We start from the raw sequence: 27566 nt of genomic DNA on the forward strand, positions 1-27566 counted from the left end.
AGGGAGAAGAGGACGTCAGATGCTGCAAACTTCAACAGGCGACATCGTGCAAAGCCACTCAGTAGCCTGTCTCCAGGTCAGGAGGTGTGGGTGACTGACACAAAAACACCAGGGACTGTGATCCAGAGTCACACCTCGCCGAGATCTTACCTTGTGGATGCGCCACATGGGGTGGTAAGACGCAACCGCCTGCATCTTATACCACTCCAGTCTCCGTCACGAGACGAGGCTGGACAGCAACAACAGGAGCCACTGCCGGTCCTAGAGCAGGGTGACACTCCACCTGCTTTGGGGTCACCTGTTCCCTCTCCTGGGGTTTCCACTCCCAGAACCAGGTCTGGGAGAGCAATCATACAGCCCACTAGACTGAACTTATAAGTGGCTGAGAAAAGGAAAAAAAATGTTCAATGTGAAAAAAAAGATTTTGTCATATGTTCATGCTGAGCAGAAAATGTTTTTCCAATGTACCAGTTTTACAGGGGAGATATTTACTTCAGAAAATAAGTTGGAAAATGTTATGTTTAGAAAGAGTATCAGTTTACCAGGATTTGTTTAACCCTGTTTTCTTTCACAGGTTTTGATGGACTTTGAAAAAAATGTGTTTCACATGTTCGTAAAAAAGGGAGATGTGGTGTATCTGAATGCAGTACATTAAGGGTTAATGTATTACGCAGGTTACGTTACAGTAGACCAATAGGATTATGTGTGTGTGGTCACATGATGCTGGGTTCGTACGTCTTCATGTCAGTTTAATAAAGTGCCTGTAAAGTCAAGACACAGTTGTCCGCGCTGAATTAATATTCCTCAAATAGAATATACGACAATCCTTAGTAAGAGTAGGTCTCAGCGGCTTTGTGGATAACTTTTAAGAAAAAACTCCCACGTAAAATGTTTTAGCGCGAGTTAGGAGCAGTCCTAGCGGTAAGATAAAATGCTTTGTGAATACGGCCCCAGATGGGCCGTGTGTGTTAACAACATATCCTGACATTTGTACCCTGAAAATCTCCTGAATAATACTACCCCTGAGGTAGTATTTTCTCCGTAGGAAATGTGAATGAGGAGTAGAAAGTCTGTGTTTCTCACACCACTTCAGTGGGCGTGTTGATGACGCTTCTGCATGTCATTGAGTGGCCCCCTAAATAATAATCAGCCTGTTGCCTTTTGTTCGCTGAAGGATTAAAAAATATTTAAATGTTGGCACTGATTTTAAGAGTCATTTGCGGTGAACGAATGTTATACGTTGTAAAATGATGTATTCAAAATGATATTATTTTATGTGCTCAGAGATTTGTTACATTATCAAAATGGGTAAGTGGTTAAATACTACAGGTTAATCTGTTAACGTTAGATACAAAGATGAACCAATAAAGATGATCCATTTCCCTTTTTATTCTGATTCCACAGTAACTCACTGAAGAACTGCTCCTGCAGGCTGTGGAAGTGCTCTGTTGAGCAGGAGGAGGCGGCTTTCACAGCCTCCTCCTTCTTCTCCTCCAGGTGGCCGATCTCTGTCAGCAGCTCCTGCCTCAGCGCACTGATCTCCCTCTCGTACGCAGCGATCTGGGAATATCCAGGAGGCAATCCTTCATCAGTCATTTATATCTAATTTCATGCATGCATAAATGGACCCATTCCTGGTATCAATTAATATGATATTGATGCTTGTGATCAATTCTACCTTTTGGGCTTTTTGTTGATCGTCTTTTTTTTTATAAAGGTAATGAAATTATTACTTGTAAGAGCTAAAGGCTAAAATACATTAATTGAGCACTAATTTAATAATTGTAAAACATGATTGAACAGTTACAGTATACAGGTATATAAGATGTTTCAAGAACTGGAAAGATAATTTAAGTAAAACAAATCTCAATATTGGGAATCTTTTTGTCATCAACAGTTCCACTGCCGGCTCATTAATCCTATGCATAATCACCGTGACAGTGTTCTCTGTTAAAACCCGTTAACAACAACAACATTCAGGCCTCTCCTGGTACCTTGTGCTGCAGATTACAGCTGTATTCGTCAGACTTTCGGATCTGCTCCTCCAAGTGTTTGCATCGTTGATCCTGAATGGACAGCTTCTCAGACAGGAGCTTGTTCTTCTGCTTGGCCTTGGACAGCTGCTTCACCGAGGAGGGGGACTCCACCTCAACCGTCTGGGTTACGTACTACATTTGAACGTTTAGGTTTAATTACTTTATTGTCCATCAACACTGACTCACATAAAACAAACAAAACAAAACAATGATATATAGATCAACCAGTATAGGAAAAAAGTGGCATGCGTGCAACACTGATAATGTTTGATTATTTTGATATTGAGGATGCTAATGGAACTGGGATTATTGCAGGTGTTTTTTCTGGCCAGAGGGACACATCCAAGGATTCATGGATAACATAGAGACACAAAAAGCTCTGGAAAGTTCGCACAGATCATGACTAACCTTAACCAAAGGCTCCTTGCCTCGCTCTCTGTCCAGCTCCAGCTGAAGCTCCCTCACTCTATCTTCGCGCTTCCTCAGCTCCTCTCCTCTCCTCCACTCGCCCTTCTCGCTCTGCCTCTCCAGGTGGGAGAGCTGCTCTGCCCGCTCCTGCAGGCTGGTCTCCAGCTGCTGGATGCGGACGCGCAGGCTCTCGTTCTCCTGAGAGCGGATAAACATTTGTTTTAGTGTGGGTTTTTGTATCGATAATACATAGTACTTTGTAACACAAAAATCATAAAAACACTGTGATGCTGCTATACCATAAATTATAATAAAACATGGATACATCACATCTGTAAACTCAGGTGGTGCTAGTGTGTTCACCTCCTGAGTGTGTGTTATCACCTTCAGGAGCATGTTGCTGGACTGGGAGGGGATGGCAGACAGCTGCTGCAGGAGGCCTTGCGTCACACTCAGGCTCTGCTTCAGACTGTCGTTTTCCACCGAGAGACACAGCACTCTCTTCTCAGAGTCGGTGGCCCCCTGAAGACGTCAAACAAGGAGAATGTGTACAGATGCATATGCAATGTTAATGCAAAGCCCATTTATAAACAAACAGAAAGCTTTGATTCATCTACTCCGGCGTTTGGAGACTTTACCAGAGTACTGTGGACTCAGAAAAAGAAAATGCATTGTGGCAGGTTTATTGATGACTAGCTGAGGGGGGGAGCCCATCCAATACTGATGGTGCTGAAGAGGGACAATAGTGTTGAAGACTCACTGAGGCAGCTCTCAGCCTGGACAGCTCTTCTTCACGCTCCTCAATACCGCCCTTCAGATCGTCAATCTGGGAGAAATCAGAGGTACGAACAATGTTGACACATTAATATGTTCATATTAATTAATGAAAATATTTAAGTCTTACTTTCACACTTTGAATCTGTGTTTTATAGCTCAATGCATATGATATTAGGGTTAGGGTTAATATAATAATCTGATAACAATGAGCAAATATAACAGGTTATTATATTCTCTACTTTGTATAAAAATACAAACTATCCACCATCATTTCAGGCATTGAAAATAAAGCAAATCAGAGAATTAAAATATGTTTTCGTTACGCTATAAAGATATGATTAGAATATGTATTTTCAATATTATAACATCCGATTTTGGAAAGGTGGGTGTTATTGTAGGTCATTGAGAACTAGAAAATGCATTTCCTGCAGAAATTGTGGCGAGTGCTGTACTACAAAGTGAGGTTGAAAATATTTTTTAATAAAGCCACATACAGTCGGGTCCATAAGTATTGGGACATCATTCATTGTCCAAAATAATCCATAATAATTATAATCAACAATCCATAATAACGAAAACCAAATGGTCTTCAACTGTTCCGGAACAGAAACGTTATTCTGAAATCCCCCAAACCGGTTAATAACGTTTTTTTTCGTTCTCTATATAGCCTATAAAATTTCACAAAAGCATAGCCTATTTCATGAAAAAATAAAAATATTTCCGGTTGCCGCGTTAACTTCGCCGCCCGCTATCTCAGTTGTCACAAATTCCCACCACCACCCTGGCGAGAGGCGATTTGGAAGCAACAGTTGCACTGAGCTCTATCTTCGACAAAGGTAACGTGAGATAAATTAACCCAGTCCACTATATCGCCTTTGCATTGTTTCTTGTTGGTGGGCGTACCCTTAACCTGCGTCCGCGTCCAAGTTTCATTGACATGATCAGTCAGCCCGCCCGCTCCCTGATGACAGCCCTCACTGCTGTCTACCCACAGCTATTTGATAAATGCCAGAGTATAAAACACTTATTTCAAAAATCGAGTCTGACTGTCAATAACAATTAGGGCTGGCCCGAATGCCATTTTTCAGCCTTCGAATACTCGTTGGTTTTTCCGAGCGAATATTCGAATACTCATTCCAGAAAAACACACCATCAAAAACCACATTAATAAACCCTATATACTCACTGGAACCGATTACAGTATCTGCATATTTTGTTGAAGATGTAATAGCTTTTGGGTCCTAGGTTCCCCGGGTCCTAGGTTCCCCGGGTCCTAGGTTCCCCGTTTTTCCCAAAAAGGGTCCTATGTTCCCCTGTAGCCATACACAGGGCCGTTGCACCAAATCCTGGGCCCCTATACTGTAATGGCGTGTTTCCACTGCAGGGTGCGGAATGGATCGGATCGCAAAAGTGCGGGTCGGGTCGCGTTTCCACCGCCAAAAGTGGGCGTGACCCGGACTTTGCCGTACCCGTTCCGGCCCCATTCTCGGGACTCCTCCGTTGCGGTTACGAGACCAGACGCCTGAAAGGGTCCCGTGAAATTCTAGCTACACCCCCCCCTCCGTTGATTGGTCGACAGAATCGTCACTTCCGGGTGACGCGGGGATAAAAACAAACAAACAGTAGCCTCGAGGTATTATTCTTTACAATTAACATGTCGCGTAAAAAGCTTGCTTGGGCGAACAAGGAGGTGGAGACGTTCGTCTGCATTCTTGGGGAGGAAGACGTTGTTTACGATGTTTACGTAGCTGCCGCGGCGATCGACATCCGGCCTACCACCAAGGGTACTGTCGGCAGTGGAAACGCGACCTCGGAACTGAGCTGGGCTATACCGCCCCCTCCCTACCGCACCTTTGCGATCCGATCCGTTCCGCACCCTGCAGTGGAAACGCGGCATAAGTACTGATGTACCCCCCTGCGCTAAGTTGTTGACGGGGGGGGGGGGGTGTATGGAGCGATTGTTGACGGGGGGGGGGGGGGTGGGGTATGGAGCGATTGTTGACGGGGGGGGGGAGGATTTATTTATTTTTTTTCATGGGCCCCCCTCTGCCTTGGGCCCCCCCACAACTGTCCCCCTTGTCCCCGCAGTCCGTCGGCCCTGGCCATACATACCGGGGAGAATAGGACCCTTTTTCGGAAAAGTGGGGAACATAGGACCCTTTTCTGGGAAAAGGGTCCTATGTTCCCCGCAATCTATCAATCTTTAAAAATATTTAAACTTTGACGCGACATTCGCGTGATGACAGCCAATCGGCGTTCAACAGCATGGCCACTGAGTGACATGTGTAACGTAACAGCCAATAAGCGTTCAACCGGCCAACTCAGTGCAGTGCAGTCCGGGGTGAACTGCAGCATGGAGGATAAAGTGATTGTTGCTGTTTGCGACTCCCATAGCTCTTTATATGATAGTATAATATAATATAATTGTCGCTCTGGTAACGTCACGTATGCCCTACGTGAAACAACGAAGCTCCGAATACTGATTTAAGCTTTGAATACTAATTTTACCAACGAGTATTTGAATATTCGAATAATTCGGGCCAGCCCTAATAACAATGCGGGACAACGTCTCAATTTGCGGGACGTGTACAAAGTAATGGAAATGCGGGACTGTCCCGCACAAAGCGACACATCTGGTCACACTTTTATCGACGACAAAAATAGACTAGGCACAATGACACTGCCAGAACGTTAAGAACGAACGTTATTTTACGTTCCGAACCGGTTCAGGAACGATATGTTGATGGCGGAACGCAAGAACGAAAACGTTAAATATACCGGTTCCGTTCGGAGCGGAACGATTGAAAAATTATTTCGTTTTCAAGCCCTGCTTCTGATATTTTCCTATGTGATAACATTAACTGTAAGAACAAGAATCATTGTAAAGATCTGTGTATAACATATGAGAAGATTGTCAACTGTCTTATTCGTAGTGGTAAGCTTTTCTGCAATAAGAGCGGTAAACAACATAATGTCAGACCAGGATGGAATGAATATGTGTCTGAACTCCATGCAGAGGCCAAAGAAGCTTTTAAAACCTGGGTGTTATCAGGGAAAGCAAGACATGGGCCTGAATGTGAGCGTGAGAAACAGGCAAATGCAAGATTCAATGATATGCTGTACGCTTTATTAAAAGAAACGAGCAGGCTATGAGGGCTAACTCCATGGCCAAAAAGCTTCAGCAGAATAATGCCAATGATTTCTGGAAAGAAATTAAGGTTATAAATAACAGTAAGGTGCCCTTGCCGTCTAGTATTGCTGGGATCACTGGATCTGAAAATATTGCAGAACTTTGGAGCAAACATTATAGAGACATTTTTAATTGTGTTAAGAGTGAGGAATTTAATGCTGGAAAAGTTCTTATTAATGATAGGGTGGATTATTAGACCTGATGAGGTGTGCTATGCCATTGAGAAACTGACTATGAACAAAGCATGTGGTCTGGACAAGATAACAGCAGAATATCTAAAACATGCTTGTGGTAGAATACCCGTCTTGCTTGCTATGTTTTACTGGTTTGATAATGCATGGCATACTTCTTGACGCATTGTTGTCTGTATTGTCAGTGCCAGTGGTCAAAGTCAAAACTGGGAAAATCTCCAGTATAGAAAACTGCAGGCCAATTCCTCTGGCTAGCATACTGTCTAAAGTTTTAGAAATAATTATTTATTAATTATTGGTTGTCAGTGGAAACCACTGACAACCAGTTTGGTTTTAAAAGTAAACTTGGAACAGATCATTGTATATATGCACTTAAAGAAGTCATAAGTAAATACAGATGACAGAACTCTACTATTTTTATGTGCTTCTTAGATGCATCAAAAGCATTTGATAGGATTAACCATGGTAAATTGTTTGTCAAACTCCAAGAGCGAGGGGTTCCACCACACCTGATAAGGACTTTGCAGTTCTGGTACACACAACAAACCATGCAAATTAGATGGGGCAGTAGTTTATCTGCACCCTTTCAAGCCACTAATGGGTTGAGACAGGGTGGCATCTTGTCACCTGTCTTCTTCAATGTCTATATGGATGATCTTTCTAAGAAGCTTAAAGAGTGTAAGACTGGATGTATGGTGGGAGAGTCTTATCAACCACCATATCCGCTGATGATTTGGTCATCATGTCTCCATATAGTGCTGGGCTACAGTAACTGCTTAAAGTTTGCTCTAGCTACGAAGTTCAATATGACATTAAGTTCAATCCTAAGAAGAGCGTTATTATGATTGCTAAAACTAAGGAGGATCTGAATCAAAAGTTTCCCTCATTCTTACTTTCTGATCGTACTCTAGCAGTGGTTAAGAAGGTAAGATAAGGAAAAGAAGCGCGCGATTCCCAGCTATTCTGAACATTTTAAAATTTGAATGGTGTCTCTACGTGAAGAATTGAAGAAGAAAATAGGTCCCAAAGTTTGTAGAGAATAATAAAGAGGAAAGGAAGAAAGAAAAAATAAAACTTATAAAGAACAATAGTTGAGCACTGCATGCAGCACTCACCTAATGAGGATATTGACAACATGTCACCCACCTGCTGCTGGAAGGCCAGGATGTGTGAGTTCCTGTCCTGCTCCTTGTCCTCCAGCTGGGAGTGCATCAGACGCAGCTCTCCCCTCAGCCTGCTCCTCTCCCCCTGGAGCCCATACAGAGACTCCACCAGGCTTTGGACCCCCGCAAGACCACCTGAAGAAATGCTGCTCTCATCTGGGGAGGAATCCATCACAACATCCCAGTTTGTATCATCACCACCATCATCCTCGTTATCATCAACATCATCACCACCTTCATCCTCGTTATCATCAACATCATCACCACCTTCATCCTCGTTATCATCAACATCATCGCCACCTTCATCCTCGTTATCATCAACATCATCACCACCTTCATCCTCGTTATCATCAACATCATCACCACCTTCATCCTCGTTATCATCAACATCATCGCCACCTTCATCCTCGTTATCATCAACATCATCGCCACCTTCATCCTTACCCTGGCAACCCCGATCTATACTGCTGGCCCTCATCAGTCAGCAGGGATATCATGACAGCATGGTGGGCATGGTATCAACCTAGATCCTTCTAGACATAGTGGGCATTGTATCAACCTAGATCCACCTAGAACTAGACCTAGTGGGCATGGTCTCTGCTCAAAGCCTCTGAAGTAAACATGTTCCCTTTAGGGGGTAAGGAAACCTCCCCCCTAAATGTGGGGAGGTGTAGCTTCATCCATTCTTCAGGATGGAAGTGGTTGGCCACAATTTATATTTAGGAGAGGAAATGATTTGCTACCCTACCATTCATGTTGCATATGAATCTTAAGATGACTTGGCAACCCTCTCAATTTAATCGGAATCAGTTTCCTCTCCTCTGATTTATTGGGCTCTGTCACATTGGATTGTCTACAAAAGGCTTTATGTTAATCTCATCCACAGCAAATGTCAGGTTTGCATTGTCTATGCGGTGCAGGAGGGAAGCAGACAGGGAATAGAAGGAGATGCTAAATGGCTTGTGAGCTGGAGGGGAGGATGCTTCTTTTTTTTTTTTTTTCATGGCCAGAGATGAAAAACATGTTTGCAGGAGAAAGTGGTAGGGAAATCAGCATGCATAATCGTACAAATCACGACTTATTGCACAAGGTAAAAGTAAAACATAATGTTATTTATAGAATCTAGAAGATATATTGAGATAATTCTACTCAACAAAGCAAAAAATAGATCCAAGGCAGCTAAATGTTCTCAATGCTGACCAGAAACTCCCTGCATCTTGTCTAAATCCCAAAGACATATCGCAGTAAACAACCACAGCATTCCATACTCTTACCTCCGTAACACCAGGACGTGCAACTAGGGCTATTAATAGTGCGACATTAGTGCACGTGTCATGGCCGCTGTGCCAGAGCTTGTAAGTGCAAAGCTAGGGGAACAAAGCAACCTACTGGTGGATGTTTTATTTATGGTCAACCGAGCGCCTCTCAACTATCTTTATCTTACTCACATGGATGAGAAACAGTATGGCCTTCACTTGATGGACCAGCAAACAATCAACTGTCTGCTTACCTGGAAAGCATGCAGCATTTATATTGGCTAATGGATGTCATGTCACTGTATCTGTTCAAAAGGCGTAAAATGGGCAAGTCCCCCAACATCTAAGGCTTCAGAGGACTACAAAAGCGTCCTTCAATAGATTGGTGTGGTCAATGGAAAAGGTGAGTTGATTTAGAGCAGCAGCCCCATGAATCAGTCTGGTTCAGGCAGATTAATTCCAGGGCTCTGATGACCCTTAAATGATTTGCTTCTCTCTTTCCAAACCCAATGCAGAAACAACAAATCAAACCAGTTAGAAACTACAAGCTTTGGTTTGGATTCTGAATGTAGGCTACAGTTTCTATAGATTTAAAACGCTATAACATATGCAAAAAATACAGTGCTTTATCTGCATGGATTTCCTGAACAGAAGCACATATTTTTCCTCTGGCTCCCCCTTAATGTCCTCTTTTACTACTCATAGTGTGTATTCTCTCATCCTCAACGAAATATCACCAACAGCTTCATGGTAAATAAACTCTCCGTGAGCCTTTACTATTCTGTAGCCGTCCCCCATTTCGCTACACACACCCTTCCTCCCACCTCCTTCCTTAATTGTCACACACATAACCTCAAGCTCTTATCTCTCTTCTTCCTCCCTCCTTTCTCCACTCACCCTCCGAGGGGGTCAGGGGGCTTAGTGTGTGCGGCTGGCTGACGGCCTCCTCCAGGCTACAGATGATGCTGTTCTTGTCGTTGAGGCGCTCGCGGTAGGAGGCGCGCAGAACCTTCATCTGCCGGCGGTGATGGACCCGGTGCCTCTTCAGCTGAACCCGGTACTGGTCCACCTGCTGCTGGAGCTGCTGGAAGTGGGAGTACTGCTCCAGGAAGCTCATCAGGTGGGACATGACCGCCACAAGGGGAGACTCTGCCATCTGGGCGGGGGAGGGGAGACCATGTTTAATAAATACACATTCCCTCGGATGTGAAGCTCAACCAGATTTTTTGTGGGTTTTGTTTATTCATGCATGACTATTGTTGTGTTGGGATTCACAGTAACATTGATTGTTTCTACTGGCTTGACACCTTCGCTGTTGTGTCTACTTGCACTTGTGACACCCTCCTCTTCTCAGACTCTTGCTTGAAAGACATAAAGGCAGCAAGAGGAGTGCATGCTGGGATGTCTAGAGCAGCTTCCTCATCGTCTTCACTTGGAGACAGCCGATCGCTGTCGCTGCCTGAGCAGAAAATCATAATTCATAATCTATGCGAGGAATTTGAATTTGAAAGTGTATGTTATATTTTACCAGACAAATTGACCATACTAATTCGGAGAGTAAATACAACAGTAGTGGAGCACTCACTGGAATCGCTAAGCCTAGCACAAGCCTGTTTCTTCTTCTTGGGGGCGTGGCCATCTCTCCTCCTACTGACTGTTTCCATGGAAACATGTGCTGGCTCCTGCTCATGGCATGAGCGCGAGACAGTGATACATGATGAAAATATTTACCTTCACACTGAAAATCCCACAACACAGCAGAAACACGCAGCACACACATGCAGCAATACCCTAGCAATACCCAATCCAATATTGTATGAATGCATGATAAAGACAGGCTGCCTCTTTAAAGACCATTTTGTTTTTAACAGTTACGGGTACATAGAAATAAAATTGAATGGAATTGGAGCTCCCACTCCAACAAGAACCCCAGACACAAGACATGTTAAATGTGTCTACACTTACCTCTAAGGCACCTTCCTCCTCCTCATCATCCTCCTTCTTGAATACCGTGTAGAAGATGTACACTAACAGGGAGTAGAAGGCATACATTCTCTCCAAGCTGTCCCGGAGTCGCTGTCGATGACCAAACTCCTGAGCCAGAACAATGACAGTCTCACCACTACCTGCACTGCACAGATAGAGGCAGGACAATCATTTCTGCGATAGTTACTGCACCGAAATAAGAACTAGAAGGTATGGTGTGACTAATAACATCAGTTTTTTTTTTCTGATCTCACCGTCTCTCTACGAACAAAGGTTACCCTTCAAATATCTTCAAATTTATCCGAGGAATACATCAACCAGTCCGTCAATGTGTCCTTCATATCCCTGTGTGTCTATGTTGCCTCCAACGTGCATCCTTCCACCTCAGAGCTCCAACAGAGATCCCCACGGTCTAATCTCCTCCTCCTCCCCTGCACGTGCACTGGATCTACAGGCTCCAGATTGCACTGGGCATGCTCAGTGGCAGATCCCTGTTCCTCTGCAGTGGCGGTGAAGCCTCAGTGAACAGTGAACCCCAGCAACAGCAGCAGATGTGGTCAGAGGGTGAACCTGCTTCCGATTACATAGAGCCAGAAGGCTATATATTTATTTATCAGATGATTATAAGCACAAAAAACACAAAAGAGCAAGATGGATTTAGGCCAAGATCATTTGAATGCCATAGACACATACATAGCGTTGATTACACAAGCTGCAAAGATGTATGCAAGAATGACATTCATTTATTAAAAGATCATCATTCGTGCTTCAACAGACACCGACAGGTTTCATCTATTTTGTTAACAAAATAGCATTACATTTTTTGTTTTATTTAATGAATAACTGCAAAACTTACATTACGGAGAGTTAGCCAAGTGCTTAGGTTTGTGTATGTTGCTGTTCAGAGATGGGCATTGAGATATGGGCGCTTGTATACTGTAGTGTAGTGAGGGAGGCAGGTACAGAACTGATCCCCAAGATCTGTGTTTTCTCAACTGAAATGCAAGGATGAATATAAATATATATTGTATTTGAACCTGAGAGTTACCAAATTAGTTACAGCCGCTGTGGCGTCATTCTGACTGTATTGACATTGGGAAAGAAACCAACATCAAGAGAAACAGCTTTATTGAGTTTGTCAGTGGCCATCTGCCGCTAAAGTGACTTCTCAAATCATACCATGGCAAACATACCAAGTCAAACAGAACACGTATACATAAAGGAGTATGTAGTATGCGACCAGAATCCTCTTTTGGCATAAAGTTATCTGCAACAGTTGTGAAGTTGTTAAAGTGTAATGTAAACGTAAATGGCATAAAGTGTATTGCACTTCTTCGAGATGCAACACTTCTTTTCATAAACTCCTCTGGTGACAGAATAGCTGACATCCAGTCCTACTGTACTGGGGATATTTGGTTTTGGGGGGAAATGTGAGCTTTCCGACCCTGAGATACTTACAAGTTAGTTACATAAAAGTTAGACAAATCAGAAATGTTAACTTTGGTTCCTTGGAGCTCTAAACATGTAAGCATGTAATCTCCAGGTAACAGTGATGATAGATTGTGTGGATTTATCAGATGATTCCAAGTCAGTCCCAGATCCTCACCTCCAGCAGGAAATGGTCTAGGCCTCGCCTGGTGGCCCAGCACCCTAACGATAATGATCCTTTTAAAATCAACTTAACCAGTCCCTCACTGGCCACTGGGGAGAGGAGAGGACTCAGAAACTGGACTCCAACCCTGAGGCCCACCAGCGAGGGGAGGCTGAGGGCCAAACTGCCAATGGTCCCCCACCCATTACTAGAAAACAGACACACAGTCATACTGCAGGAAAGTGACGAGAGGCCCAGGCAGTGAGTCATCAAATTGAGTGTATCTGCTGACAGACAATCACTGAGTCCGAGGAAAAGACAGGAGCCACACAACAGAATGTGAGCCGTGTTGCAGTCTTCGCTGAGCCATAAGAAGTCAAAAGCAATCAGGGAGGACACCAGAATCTCACTGGCCCACTCCATCTCGTGTTGGAGGTAGGCCAGATGCACGCAGAATGGACTCAGGGTACATTGTATTGCAGAGAACCCAAGGAGAAAGAAAGCTACGGATGGCGCTCTGTGGTCCTGGAGGAAGAGATAATAGGCATTATTACTTACTGGAATGTCAGTGGATGGTTAAATGTCCCATGGCATGCTACTTTATGGATGCTTTAATATAGATATTAGTGGGCCCCAAACAGAGTATTTGAAGACGTTCCTGAAATTCAGCCGTGGTGCAGAATTACAGCCACTACGAGGCAGTCGCGCATTGAGCTTTCCCCAAACGCGCCGTTTCGGTGTCTGTAGCTTTAATGCAAATGAGGAGGAGAGAGGCGGGTCAAGGAGGAGGGGGGCGTCGCCCTGAGCAGCTTGCTGTCACAATGCGCTCTGTTTACAGTGGATGTATCGCAATGGCGAGGCGCACACAGCCTTTGGCCGTGTTCTGTAAATATTCTAGAAAACTCTGGGTGCTCCGGCGGGAGACCTGGGCCTCGTTTCCCGATAACGATGGATCTTCGCTCGTATCACGATGGATCTTGCGAACCATCGTGAATTTCTTTGGAGCGTTTCCCGAAACTCCTCTTAACATGAACGCCCACTCACGACGTTCGTAGGTGCTGAAATGGTTAAAATATCTCCCCATCAAGGCCAACAGCAGAGTAGCCTATGAAAATAATAGACTGCAATAATTTGAATGCTAAAGATATTAAAACACAATTGATTAGGCCCAGGCCGACATTTTATTGATCCTAATCCTGAATCCACTGTGCGCACATTTTTTCACGGCATTTTCCCCCCTTCCATATTACAAAATCAAAAAGGTGCTGATTTCTGAAACATGCTTTGCGCAGCAAAGAGAGCCGACTTTTCTGATTGCGCATGTTTCATTGATTGGCGCGCATTCTCTAGTCTAGAATATTTGTAGACATTAAAAATGCAACGTTCCATTCATTCATTATCATTCAAACGCAGAGGCTAGGCATTGACACACGGCTATTGCTGACCCGATTAGGAGAGCTTGGTCTAGCCCATATTGTTGGGCAGGATGATGTAGGCTATAGGTCTTTTTACGCTGCCAAGCCGGTGTTGTGCTGAATCTCGACCCCCCGCATATTACAACCCCCCCTTCGCGTGAACGCGCATTCGCTTATTGTCAACGCCCCATACTTTAATTTAGTTCGAGGCGCTCTTCCTTCTGACAATATTAGACTAAATTAGTGTTTATATTATATCAGGGGCCGTATTCACAAAGGATTTTAGGGATAAAAGTAGGTCCTAACTGGCGAATTTAGGAGTAACTCCTAAAAATAATGGGCGTGTCACACTTACATTTAGGACTCCTAACTTTTTTCACTAAGAGCAATTCACAAAGTATTTTAGGCCTAAAAGTAGCACCTAAGTCTAGGAGAGCTTAAAAGTCCTCAAGAGGACTCCTAACTCAGTAAGACCTATTCACAAAGCATCGTAAAATGGCTGGAGACAATGGAAGACTGTTTTAATGAAGAGATATAGGCTAAATCGTGAGGGTATTAAACTTGTTGTGGAGTTACTGCGGGATGCAATAACATCCCCAACAAACAGGAATAATCCGATTAGTCCCGAAATAAAATGTTTGGCAACACTACACTATTTAGCAACAGGGAGAATACAACTTTGCAATGCCGACGATTTAGGAATATCGCAACCATCAGTCAGCCGTGCCATAAACCAAACTATCAACACGCTCTCTAGACCACATATCATTCAACAGTTTATCCGGTTTCCTTTGGACATTCAACAATGACACAGGAGGATCAAAGCCAACTTCATGGCAATTGCAGGTATGCCCGGTGTGGTCGGTGCTATTGACGAGACGCACATAAAAATAGTGTTTGTCAATAGGTAGAAAGTGCATTCCATCAACACGCAGGTTGTTTTTGATGCAAATTTTAACATAGCCTACTGGATGTTGTTGCAAAGTGGCCTGGAGCTAACCATGATTCGCGCATTTTAATGGAGAGCCGTCTGAGGCAGCTTTTTGAGAGGCACCATGTAGGAGTTGGGTGTCACTTGCTGGGTGACAGTGGCTATCCCTGCAAGACGTGGCTCTTGACACCCTACCTCAATCCACAACCGGGAGCACAGTTAAAGTATAACATGTAAGTGATTACGCAGATTACGCTTAGTCCTATGCGTATAACACATCGTATTGGCTCTTTGACGCCTTTTATTTGTTGAATCCATATTTATTATTGTTTACTGTTTTCCTCCATATATGTTAGAGCACACAAACATACACGAAATGTTGTGGAGAGAGGAATTGGGATGAAACGTCGGTTTCATGTCCTCCACGGCTAAATACGCTCACCCCAGAGAGGGCAAGCACAGTCATCACTGTATGTGCATTCTACACAACCTCTGCAAGCGGAGGGACATTCTACAGCCAGACGATAATGATGATGATGACGACGATGAAGAGGACGATGACCACGATGATGATGATGGCGATTAACATGACAATGAATTTGGCCGTGTGGAACCGAGTGGACTGGGATTTAGGGATCACTTTGTGAATACACATTTTAAGTAAACACCCTGGCACAAATCAGTTTACACACATTTGTGTAGTTCATAACATTTATTTTCTTTCAATTTTTCAATTTTACCTATTTTTATTGTTTGCTTTCTCTCTCTCTCTCTCTCTCTCTCTCTCGAACGTGCAGGCTACAACGTCATTATCTTGGTGTGCACAAAATTGTCATCATGCATGTATTCTGCTAACGGCACTATAACTACTTAATAGGAATTCATTTCTAGCCTAGGCTATTTCCTTGTTTTTCTGTGATTTAGTGGGCTCGTCTGAACAACCAATCACCGAACTGACCGCTTCTAAACTCGTGCACGAGAATTGACATAATCCATAGCAACGGCGCGTCACTCTTAGTTCGTGATTCATCCTTAGTAAGAGTAGGTCTCAGCGGCTTTGTGAATAACTTTTTAGAAAAAACTCCTACGTAAAATGTTTTAGCGCGAGTTAGGAGCACTCCTAGCGGTAAGATAAAATGCTTTGTGAATACGGCCCCAAAACATCACAAGTTGAGCAACTTATCACAGAAAGCGATGGCATATTTTAGGTTGTAAGTTTTAAGACGAACACAACACGACCCATGTACGCAACAACATTCACGATAATGAACTACGAGAGCACTTACGTAATAGTTAAATAGTTAAATGTAATACATTTATGCATTATGTTATTTACTCATATTAATTTTGACAACATCTTGGTAGCCTACCCTAGAAAGCACATTTAACTGTGACTGATCCAAAACTAAGGAAATCCTTTACTATGTACAGACTCAGTGAGCACAGCCTCGCCATCGAGAGAGGCCACCACAGGCCAGGATATTGGATTGTTCAATATATATTCAATATATATTAATTGAATGTATCCAATATATATTTTGGATACATTGAATATATATTGAATATATATATATACTGGATATATTCAAAATATCCAGTATCCAATATTGCTCAACTTGTGATGTTCTGATATAATATAAACACTAATTTTGACTAATATTGTCAGAAGTAAGAGCGCCTCGAACTAAATGAAAGTATGGGGCGTTGACAATAAGCGAATGCGCGTTCACGGGAAGGGGGGTTGTACAAACTAAAATCTTTCAAGTACAAAAAAAAATCCTTGAAGTACACAAAACAATTCGTCAAGTACGGAACACTGAAAGTTGCGCGTGGATCTGAAGGCATTTGCTCGTGAATCAGCGCGTGGAATATTTTTGTAGGCTACTTGAAAGATTTTAGTTTGTTCTTCAAAGATTTTAGTTTGTACTTGGAGGATATTTTTTTGTAATTGAAGAAATATGTTTCTTTGTAAGTGTAAAACATAATGTATTTGTTTCTGAAGCAAAATGCATTAGTTTGTGAATGATGTTTTGTATTTGCAAACCACACTTAGCGTGTGTGTGTTAATCGTTGTGCGTGAGTAAAACACGTTTTGTGTTTGTGTGAATCGTTGTGCATGAGTAAAACACGTTTTGCGTGTGTGTAGGGTTTTGGCATGATTCCATCTCCATAAAAAACGCCCGCAGAAATTATCTGACACCCGCTGGTCTCAGCATGATGCATACAGTAGCCTGTGTCTTCTGTCATTGATCAATATGAGGACATGTTAACCACGATGGTTGAATTAAAATCAGAGGGAGACATCAAGTGCAGCTCGAAAGCGACCTCCCACACAAGAGCAATGGAATCATTTGATTTTATTATATGCCTTGTGACGTGGCGTTTGATCTGTACAATTCGGCTGCGCATGTATTTTTGGAATTTTAAATTGCTGCAATAAATTATGTTGTTGACTTCTAACATGTCTCTATCTTTGCTGTTTAAATATAAAAGTAGTCTATGAGTAATATATCGGCGGTAACCACTGTTTTTGGTTGCGAAATTGCTCAAGCTGGGCATGGTTGTGTTTTAATATAACGCATCCAATACACGGAATGTCCGCTGGTGAAGCCACTTAGGCTATAGTAGGCTAACGATGGTCTTAGCATCCTACGAGTACCACTGGAGTCCTAGTTAGCTACGTGCGTTTTCACGACGTTCTTTACCAACTATAATTTCGGGAAACGGTGTGAAAACTGTACGATGCTCGTACGACGCACTTCACAATCCACTTAGGCTAACGATGCTTTCGGGAAACTGGGCCCTGGAGTCCTCGTTAGCTACGAGCGCGACGTTCGTTACCAACGATGCTTTCGGGAAACGGTGTGAAAACTGTACGATGCTCGTACGACGCACTTCACGTCCCATTTAGGCTAACGATGCTTTCGGGAAACGGGGCCCTGGAGCTCTATATCTAAATCAGGGGTGCCCAACCTTTTTTGACCCAAGATCTACTTTTCAAGTAGCCAACCTCCCGAGATCTACCAGCAAACCTACCTTCAAGCCAGGGGGGGGGGGGGGGGGGGGGGGGTATCGTGAACCTACGGACTTCGTCTGCACACGGCACCTTCTCAACGATAATCAATAATCTTCCTCCCACTCAGGGTGAAAATGGTAGGTCTTAGCTTGTTTCCCCTCAGCCATGCCAACGTTTAGGAGTATGTAACTACTGTTGACGGCTTTCAACTGCTGTTAACAGCACATGCGCTACCGCGCGTATATGTCCCGCGCAAATTTAATTTCATTAAAAAAAATTAAAAAAAATAAAATAAAAATTTTTTTTTTTTTTTTTCTTCACCCCTCGCGATCGACTTGGGATCTGTCGGCGATCTACTGGTAGACCGCGATCGACTGGTTGGGCACCCCTGATCTAAATAATATCATATATTATTACTTACTGGAATGTAAGTAAGTAATAATAGATATCTATGTCAAATAATTATATTATTACGGCCAAAAGCTGTGTGAGCCTCCAGACTATATTATGAATCTCAAACGACTGCGTCGGGCTTGCCGACGCGACTTTCCGTCTCGTAAACGGTCGTTGCCATTTGAAAGAGTAACCCCTGACTGCAGCCCGCAGATCGAGGAGGAGCTAAATGTGGGCGGGGTTAAACGTTTAACCCCGCCCACATTTAAGGACAATTCCGCGCAGTATCATACGTTCTCCCGCTTTCGAGCGGAGGAGCTAAATGTGGGCGGGCTTAAACGTTTAAGCCAGCCCATATTTAAGGAAAATTCCGCGCAGTATCATGGACCAGACGGAAATACGTTCTCCCGCTTCTGTCTTTGGTTTATTTGACTTAGCTAATATAATTGTGTACGAGTGTACGAAATAATATGTGTCTATACTAAAAAAGACATTTGAAATGACAAGTTAAAAGTAGGAATGTCTAAGTCTATCAAATGCATGAACCCTTTTCCATATTACCGGTAAGTCATTGTGCTGTGCTGTATTGATGTTTGAGAATGTGCTGCCGGATCTCCGCCACCAGATGGCGCCCGAGAGGAAAAAACCATGGGTTAAACGTTTAGACCCGCCCACATTTAGCTCCTCCGCTCGAAAGCGGGAGAACGTATGATACTGCGCGGAATTGTCCTTAAATGTGGGCGGGGTTAAACGTTTAACCCCGCCCACATTTAGCTCCTCCTCGATCTGCGGGCTGCAGTCAGGGGCACTTGATTTGAAACGGTCGATGCCATTTCCGAACATTTCCGATTGCGTCCGCTCTCCGATCTTGAATTGATTAGCCGCGTTGCCCAATCAGCGTTGAGCTTGACCCGACGTCACTGGCAGAGAGTAGTGAGCTTGGACAGAAGCATACGGCCGACATCTTTCTTTATTCTGTGTGGAAATAGTAACATAGTTACGCCATTAAATGCTTTTATGGAAACATTTTTAACGAGAAATGTGCATTTTACTTTCATAATGTTCGCTCGGTGAATGTGAAGGATGTTTGGTTTGATAGTTATGACGAAGAGGGAACCCTCCGTTCACTTACATGGACAGAGTCTCTGGTTGCTAAGCAACCTCAACGTCTTGGCGGACTATACATCTGCTGATCAACACTACGAATGCTGGAAACACACCAGACACACCATGTGAAGTTATTTAACCCGATTATTGTTATTTATATCCGCGCATATCAGTCTTTATCATGGGTGTCTTTACGGGGACAGTTGCTGTTGGCATCTTACATTCAAAGGCCAACTGTGAATAATGTACTTAAGGTAATCATCCTTAAATTGTATTGATGAATAGCTGACAGATGTAAGTTTATTTTATTCAAATATCATCCCTTAAATTCAAATTGTTGCTAAGCAAAAGAGCCATTATAGCAAAAAGTGTTGCAACTGTCCCAGGTCTCCTCTATTCAATCAATCATTATGTATGACTGGCATAGATAGTTTCATAATTACTCACGGCAACTGAGCGGAAAAAAACATTCCACCCTGTGCTGTTTTTAACTGACTCCAAGAGCGGACGCAATCGGACATGGTCGGAAATGGCATCGACCGTTTCACGAAGCATTCGGAATTCAAGATCGGAGAGCGGACGCAATCGGAAATGTTCGGAAATGGCATCGACCGTTTCAAATGGCAACGACCGTTTACGAGACGGAAAGTCGCCTCGCCGACGTCTGTAGTTCTTCCACGTCCACATCAATTTGAAGTAGACTGAACCACAAGATGGAGGAGAAAGGGATTGTTGACCGCGGTTGTCTCCCGCCGGAGCCTCGCTGCCGAGCGCTTAGGCACCACCGCCTCCTGCAGTGTGCAGCGCCGAGGCGGTGATCGCTCAGCAGCGGGAAGGAGGGCTCAAGCTGGAGACGTTCGCCGGCAACAACCCCTTTCTCCTCCATGTCGTGGTTCATGTACTTCAGGGAGTAATAGGTAGGCTAGGGGAACTCATTAATGTTAGAAAACCTCAGAAAGTGACATTTTCATGCCATGGGATCTTTAATATATACACACACACAATGTAGATGGACTCCTACCTTGAAGAGCTGATGAGAGGAGAACAAGGCAATGGCACACAGAACGATGTTTGAACAGACAGACCACGCATCTACAGAGGTGGCCATTGAGGATAACAGCAGGGATGAGTACTAGTAGGCTACTAATGACAGCATGGACGGAAGAACTAACGTTAGCATACCAATTCAAACTGTTTGACGTTTATTCAGTTGTTGCAAACCATACACTTGTGTATTTACTAACTTAGATTTGGAATATTTCCTCTTATGCCAGAATTTGAGTAATGTGGTGAACTTCAGCCTGCAGACCTGCGGTTTGTTGTGATCTGGAGAGCACAGTGCGCACGCGCACTGAGTACAGTGCGCATGCTCGGGAGTTCAAACAGCATGGCGGCGGACTGCTTGACAACAATAACAGAGCAATGGATACGACATAAACTATACTTAAAACATCCTTATCTGGGTAATAAGTCAACGAATTAATAATGGCTAGTGTTTCAAAATACATATGTACTACTTGCATTGACATTTAAATAGCGATGTTTAAAGTCACATCTGTGTCACTCATTTAGGTATCTCTTAAAGTGTCGCTATCGGATAATCGATATGAATATATATATATATATGATTCCAAACTAAACATGGTTAAATGATGCACAACTAGCCGGTGTCCTGTGTTAAAAGGGGACGTCAGATCACTGAGGCTTCCAGGAACATACGAAGAAAAGATCCGACATCTGGGGGATGCATTGACCAACTTTATCCGTCTGAAGAGCCTCGACCTCTCCTACAACGCTCTTGTGTCAGTGGAGGTACGTCTGTCCGTCTGCCTCGACCTCTCCTACTACGCTCTGGTGTCAGTGGAGGTACGTCTGTCCGTCTGCCTCGACCTCTCCTACAACGCTCTGGTGGAGTGGAACTAAATCAATTTTCGACAAAGTGTCTAGTGTGAGCTTTATTCGAGAGCCACTGCACATTCATCAGCAGTTGCTATATTTATCCTCCTAGGGGTTGCAACACTTGAAGATGCTAGAGAGGCTGAATCTCTACTACAACCGCATACCCACCAAGGAGGAGGTCAAAGTCCTCTGTAAGCTGCCAGCATTAAAGGAGTTGGACCTCAGACTCAACCCTTTGACCAGGAGGGATCCAAATTATCGCCTTTCTCTGATCCATGCCATGTCCAGCTTGCGGAAACTGGGTAAGTGACAGTTTTCTCCCCCAAAGAGTTTGTATCCTCTTGTCATATCTCCAACTGACCTGGGTCATTACGCTTTTCCTCTATTTTAGACGATTGTCCAGTCAGAGATACTGAGCGTAAAGTGGCCATCATGCAGTTCCCTTCTGGCTGTGGGCCTCCACAGGGCCCACACTGTCCAGATGAGTGTCCTCATCTGGACACTGAGCAGAGGTAAGACTGTTTCTTTATCTGTTCCTTATCAACGACATATAGCCTGAAAAAGGTATTGATATAAAAAAGATGCATACATAGTAGGCTTGGGCAGTATTCGGATTCCATGTGTCTAGCGGTGTCTATCTGCCCGGGAGACAATCAGCAGCACCACTCTCTATAGTGGTGCAATATATCTATAAAGAGGCCAATTACATATTAGACACAGCATTGTAGGCGAGACCAGTGGTTCTCAAACCTTTTCTACTAGTGTACCCCATCTAAGATATATTTTCAGCTGAATACGGCATAAAACATTTGTATATATATAAAACGAAGCATTGATAACTTTGTTAGTAGGTGACACAGAGAACACAGAGCTTGTGACATCCGTGAACAACACACAAGCTCTGGTTTCGCCAATCTACTTATCGAGTCTTAAAGACAAGATGGGGTGAACTACTGAAGGTATTGTGTGTATAAAATGTCCTTTTTAATAAACAATCTGTACACTTACAAAGTTATCAATTCCTCGTTTTATATGTTAAGACCCTTATTATACTACCAAAGAGGTGTCGGGCTACTTCTAGACTTGTAAGTGGTTTAAAATAGCGATTTAGTTTTTACCATGAGACATGCCCCTATCGTTCCAAGTTTATGGCGTTTTGGTAGAATCGGCTAAAAACAACCTGCATAAGAATACGTCTATATGCGCTTTTTTGCTCCCAAACGAACATTCCACTCGTTATCAAACAAAAAATATCCCAGATCCATTTCACACCGGATTTCTCCCTTTGATTCATTACAGCTTTCTGCTCTAGTTGTAAAGCGCTGCATGTTGTTGTGTTTGTTGATTGCAGAAGCAGAAACCAAAGAGTGTCGTCTGTTGAACGCTTAACAAAGAGGCTTTTTGATGTCCCTGATGATATTGTGATGAACTTTGTTGCGAAGAGTAATGTTGGTCAAAGTAACACACAATCTCCGTCTTGCTCTTCCCACGAGAATTTGGAGTCTCTTCCTTATCTAAAACAAGGTAAAAATAAAAAAGTATACATATAACAAATGCTATTATAATATTATTCTTATTAAATCAAATGTTGTTTGAATGGAGCCTTACTGGGGGGAGCCCTAGTTGAGATTAATTGGGCATTTATTTTTGTTTTCCGTTCCAGAAACTGAGGAAGGAAGAGTAATAAACATTTCTGACTCTATTAAGACATCCCCTCAGGTGAACCTCCTATATAATGCTTTCATAGATAAAGCTTTCATATATAAATCTTAGAAATTAAGACAAGAGTCAAGGTGAAATATTAGGATTTTATTAACTTATCATTTGTTTCTAGGAAATGGGTAAATCCATCCTGAGATTCAACAAGACCAAATTTGGTAAGCCTGCAAACCAAACATGGATTCCTTAATATATCTTTTATGGTAATATCTCATTGTCAGTCATGAGACTGACAATCAGATATTAGCTTGTAGGTTTTTGTTATTTCTCTTTCATATTTCAGGAATTGTTGCTCCCTTCTTGGTATGTCCTAAAAAAAATCCTTAACCAACAAGCAGTTAGTTGTAGAAATAAACCTTATGCCCACATGATGATGACAAAGATCAGTGATCATTTTGCTTTTTCCTGTCTGATTGTTTTAAATAAAATCGAATTGTTCTACATTGATATTGAAAAAATAAAACTCATGGAAAATGTCCTCCTTATTCTCAAAGTAACAGAAAAACCGAGGGTGTCGTTTGGCCCCATCGTAGAGAAGATGTGCAGATCTCTCACTGGAAGAGCAAAGCACAAGGAGAACACGAGACAAATGAGACTCCAAGCCAAAGGCCATTTCACCCCGAACCCCAGCCAGAAGCGTACGCCATTCTCTTCATGTTATCATACAACAATCAGCAATCATTTCATTTTTATGACGCTTGGTTTTCTATCTCCTCCGTTGTGTCTACGATCTAGCTCAGCGCTGTAGTTCTCCATTACACAACCTTCAGCCTCATAGCCCGCCGAGGTCAGGATTCCATCTCTCTGACCAATCAAACCCCATCCTGCACCCGGCAAGAAGATCCTACTGTGGCCTCAACAGAACAGCAGGGGGCGCCACTGCCTCTCCACAGAAAGCTGACCAGCACAAAAGAGTATGTTTCCTTCTTGATATATATCAGTTAATGGTAATTCATTAATAGTAATTCCGCCAACTGGATATTCAATTAGAAAATATGTTATTGTTTTTGGCCCTTTGTTAATTTGTATTAAACATACAACTCTTTCTCCTAGGGTAGCTACAGGAAGCCACTGGAAATGCTTCTTAACCTTGTGGACAAGCACTGGGCGGGGGAGAGGTCGCTTCATCAAAACAGCAACTTCCTGTGTGAGTGAGAACCATGGCGTATCCCTCTACCATCTTCAGTTTCAAACATAAATATAACCGCAAGCGGTGATTAACGTGGTCCAAGCAAAATGAAAAGTCAAGAACACACAAATGGAAGATATATAAATATGACATATAATTATGAGGGAAAGATGTTGATGTTCCCCTTAATGCCATACTGTACCTCGGCTTTCAGGTGACTGGGCTGCAGAGCAATGGCCAAATATCATGTTCAGCTTGTGCATAACTGTCTAATCGGGATTCGAACTCTCAAACTAAGGATCACCAGTACAAGGCATTATCCCATTGAGCCACTGACAAACCTGAAATGTAGCCTCATTCACATGATTAAAATGTCTATTCATAAGCACACATCATCCAGAAAACTCCAAGCAAACATTTCTCAAATGAATTAAGGGCTTTCTTAAAAGCAAATACCTGAAAAATCTTTGAAATTCTGGGGAAATTAAACATTTGTTGTCAAGAACACTAACGGAAGAAAGATTAATATGACAGTTCATTATGAAGGAAAAATGGTTAACGAAGAAGTTCCCCTTAATGCCATACTGTGTCTTGGCAGTCAGATTCTTGGAAACTAATGAGCCGGACTGTTGAATGCCTGTTAAATTTCAGGTGCTGTTCAATGTTGTGTTTCTTAAATTAGTGGCAACGACAGAATGTCATGTTCAGCTTGTTCATAATGCTCTAATCGGCGTTCGAACACTCAACCTAAGGGTCATCAGTACATGGCATTATCCCATTGAGCCACTGGCACTCCTGAACTGCATGAAGCCTCATTCACATCGTGAAAATGTCTATTGATAATCACACAACATCAAGAAAACTCCAAGCACACATTTCACAAGAGAATTAAGGGCTTTCTTAAAAGAGTTTAGATCTGAATATTTGCACTGTTAATGATATCCACCTAATGATAGCCGTATGGTAATGGTTTCAATCTGATTTTAGAGATTAATATGATGAAAGGAATTTGAGTCCAGGTCAATCTGGTAAGGAGTAATAAGGCTAGTTCATAATTCTTTTAAATAGTGCCACCTTTGGGTGTAGTACCACAATTTGGGTTTATGGGTAGTGGGGGGTATTGGTATCCATCTAATAATAATCGTATGTTTTTTTTATACAATAACAAAATGGTCATATAAGAAAACTGGGCTAACTGCTCCAAATTTATTGGCCAATATCTCTCAAATGGAACTAAATAAAACAAATTCTGTTTGATGATTTTTGTGAGGCTTGGTGTAAAGATTTTATGTGGTGATTTTTGTGAATATTTGATTATTTTTGTTGCCTGTGAATCCTTTTATCATGTTTGGCTTTAATATGAAATTGTGGGAAGAGTAATTTTATACGGGGGTTTTATAGATGCATCTGATTCTAGTGATTAATATTATGAAAGAATTTTGAGTCCAGGTCAATCTGGTGATGAGAAATAAGCCAAATTCCTGATTTTTTTACAATAGCGCCACCTTTGGGTGCAGTACAACAAATTTGGGTTTATGTGTAGTGGGGTATATTGGCAACCATACCTGAAAATTTCAAGAGTTTTCGACTTATGGTATAGGCTGCAGTATGACATTTACAGAATTTGAGGGGGGAAAAAAACGTTACAGAAACAATAGGGGACCAAGCAGCTTCGCTGACCCCCAATAAATCAAACAAACGACTTTTCATTCCAGCACAGGCAGTCCAGATCCTCTCCATGATGGAGGATGACCTCTCGGTCCAGGAAGCAGAGGTCACGACCTTGAGGTGGGATGTGGCCACACTGCGCCATGGGGCGGAGTTACGAGAGGAGGAGCATCGGCTGGAAGTCCTGGGGCTTTCGTCTCAAGTGGAGGAGACTCAGGGGGCCGTGGTAAGAAACATGGCCTCTCTAGGTCATACTTGACAACAACACACCCTCTGCTTGGCTTTCATGTTGAGGATCTGCTGGTCTGATGGAGTGTAGGCCGGGTTCCAGGAGCAGCTGAGGCTGGTTCTGGAGGAGAACGTGGGCTTACAGAAGCAGCTGATCAGACTGGAGCAGCAGTACCTCAAGTCTCTGATGAAGATTTCACCAATCGATCAGATAAAAGGTATGGGGGGAAAAAAGACATTATAAGATGATTTCTAACATGAAGTAATTTTGCTTTATTGAATCCACCCAAGAGGTCCATCATTTTGGGCCTATTGTTGCACAATTGAGTGTTTCTCAAACTGACTTCCATCTTTCCTTCTTGTTTCTGTCCTGGTGTGTCTGTCTGTGCACAGAGGCTCAGACGGAAGTGGAGGAGCTGAGGAGGGAGATCGAGGGGCTGAGGGAGAAGGTCCGAGAGACGGAGCGAGTCAACGAGTTGACCAACATGCTGCAGGAGAGCCACAGGTGAGAGAGGGACACGACGCCACAACCTTTATCTCAGATATTAGATGAGATTAAATTAGATTATAAACAACTAGAACACAGAGGCAGCACCGTACTTGCATTAAGAACCTTGATCGATAATGCTGTTTAACGCTGATAACGGTGCCACCTCTTCTGCCAAAGAGCTGACTCACATGTACTCACTGGACAGAATCTCTCACTTTGTCATGTTCCATACCCCACAGGTCGCTGGTGGTCACCAACCAGAGGTTACTGGGGGAACTGAACAGCAGTTTGCAACATGGATGATGTGATGGACAAATCAAAATGTCTGGCAGTAGTGAGGACTAGTTAGAAAGGAAAACAAGACAACGTGATTATTGAATGTATGATAGATCCATGTGGATCCATATTGAAGCGTTCATGATATTTAATATTGCTGTATAGTATTAATTTACACCAATAACTGTTATCATTAATAAAGTTCACAATGTAATTGTTTTACGTATTTTATTCAAACTATATATGAAACAGAGCCTGGCATCGCCAGACCAAATCACAAATGTGTGTTTTCTGGAAGCTCTCAGTTTATCTTGATTTCCACGGGTTTAAAAGGTTGTGATTGGCCCGAACCGGATCAGGTCTGCTTGGAATCAGTCTGAATAGAAGGGTTGCCAGAGGCATATGTCAGACCAAAAACTACGAGCTCGCAGATTGGTCTGGTTCCATGGCCAATGTATGATTTGTAAAATATAAATTCAACATCGTTCAGATCTTCCCTGATTTTCTAGTCGTTTAAACAGCTGTAAGAGTTAGAGCAATGTATTCACACAATAATTTGCATGTTTACTTATGTGTGTGTCAAGCGTGTTAAATGTGTAGAGGCGGTACTGGATAGGAGAGACTGGGTAGGCTGGGGTGTATTTCAGATAACTGGAGAGATGTGTGCCCGCCTGCCAAATAGAGTTTGGGTCAGTCA

The 27566-nt window shown here is 42.9% G+C and overlaps 2 protein-coding genes across 4 annotated transcripts in view; one reads left to right on the forward strand and one right to left on the reverse strand.

Annotated features, from left to right (window-relative positions):
* si:ch211-257p13.3 (kinesin-like protein KIFC3) overlaps nt 1-20793 on the reverse strand; it is a 34963-nt gene extending 14170 nt beyond the window's left edge. The window contains exons 1-12 of the mRNA XM_056602271.1: nt 20482-20793; nt 11262-13123; nt 10987-11152; nt 10607-10703; nt 10329-10480; nt 9919-10177; nt 7749-7921; nt 3205-3270; nt 2829-2966; nt 2445-2642; nt 1995-2168; nt 1413-1560 (exon numbers count right to left, since the gene is read on the reverse strand). Coding sequence (XP_056458246.1) covers nt 1413-1560; nt 1995-2168; nt 2445-2642; nt 2829-2966; nt 3205-3270; nt 7749-7921; nt 9919-10177; nt 10329-10480; nt 10607-10703; nt 10987-11073 — 1492 coding nt within the window. The 5' untranslated portion in view covers nt 11074-11152; nt 11262-13123; nt 20482-20793. The remainder of the gene's footprint in view (nt 1-1412; nt 1561-1994; nt 2169-2444; nt 2643-2828; nt 2967-3204; nt 3271-7748; nt 7922-9918; nt 10178-10328; nt 10481-10606; nt 10704-10986; nt 11153-11261; nt 13124-20481) is intronic.
* On the forward strand, nt 19639-27102 carry cep72 (centrosomal protein 72). Of its 3 annotated transcripts, XM_056602273.1 has the most exons (15): nt 19639-20632; nt 20735-20923; nt 21145-21326; nt 21469-21661; nt 21751-21871; nt 22711-22883; nt 23023-23078; nt 23194-23236; nt 23573-23716; nt 23814-23992; nt 24132-24225; nt 25923-26101; nt 26195-26321; nt 26497-26608; nt 26833-27102. In XM_056602273.1, the coding sequence occupies exons 2-15, from the start codon at nt 20827-20829 to the stop codon at nt 26894-26896; spliced, it is 1764 nt and encodes a 587-aa protein (XP_056458248.1). In that variant the 5' UTR covers nt 19639-20632; nt 20735-20826; the 3' UTR covers nt 26897-27102. The 3 variants fall into 3 exon arrangements, with proteins under 3 accessions (XP_056458248.1, XP_056458247.1, XP_056458249.1); XM_056602272.1 differs by having other exon boundaries at nt 19639-20923; XM_056602274.1 differs by having other exon boundaries at nt 19639-20923; nt 21145-21272; nt 26833-27098.
* Nucleotides 27103-27566: the final 464 nt, after the last annotated feature.

The sequence above is a fragment of the Gadus chalcogrammus genome, chromosome 11, assembly GCF_026213295.1.
Source record: "Gadus chalcogrammus isolate NIFS_2021 chromosome 11, NIFS_Gcha_1.0, whole genome shotgun sequence".
In the NCBI taxonomy this organism is placed as follows: Eukaryota; Metazoa; Chordata; class Actinopteri; order Gadiformes; family Gadidae; genus Gadus; species Gadus chalcogrammus.

What these genes read in the sequence shown, in the direction of transcription:
- cep72 (XM_056602272.1), top strand. Translation starts at nt 20,827, where the DNA reads ATGCTCGGGAGTTCAAACAGCATGGCGGCGGACTGCTTGACAACAATA. An exon ending in CATCTGGACACTGAGCAGAG is followed by an intron (nt 21,872 to 22,710) that starts GTAAGACTGTTT and finishes TGTTGATTGCAG; the next exon opens with AAGCAGAAACCAAAGAGTGT. An exon ending in CCCGAACCCCAGCCAGAAGC is followed by an intron (nt 23,717 to 23,813) that starts GTACGCCATTCT and finishes TCTACGATCTAG; the next exon opens with CTCAGCGCTGTAGTTCTCCA.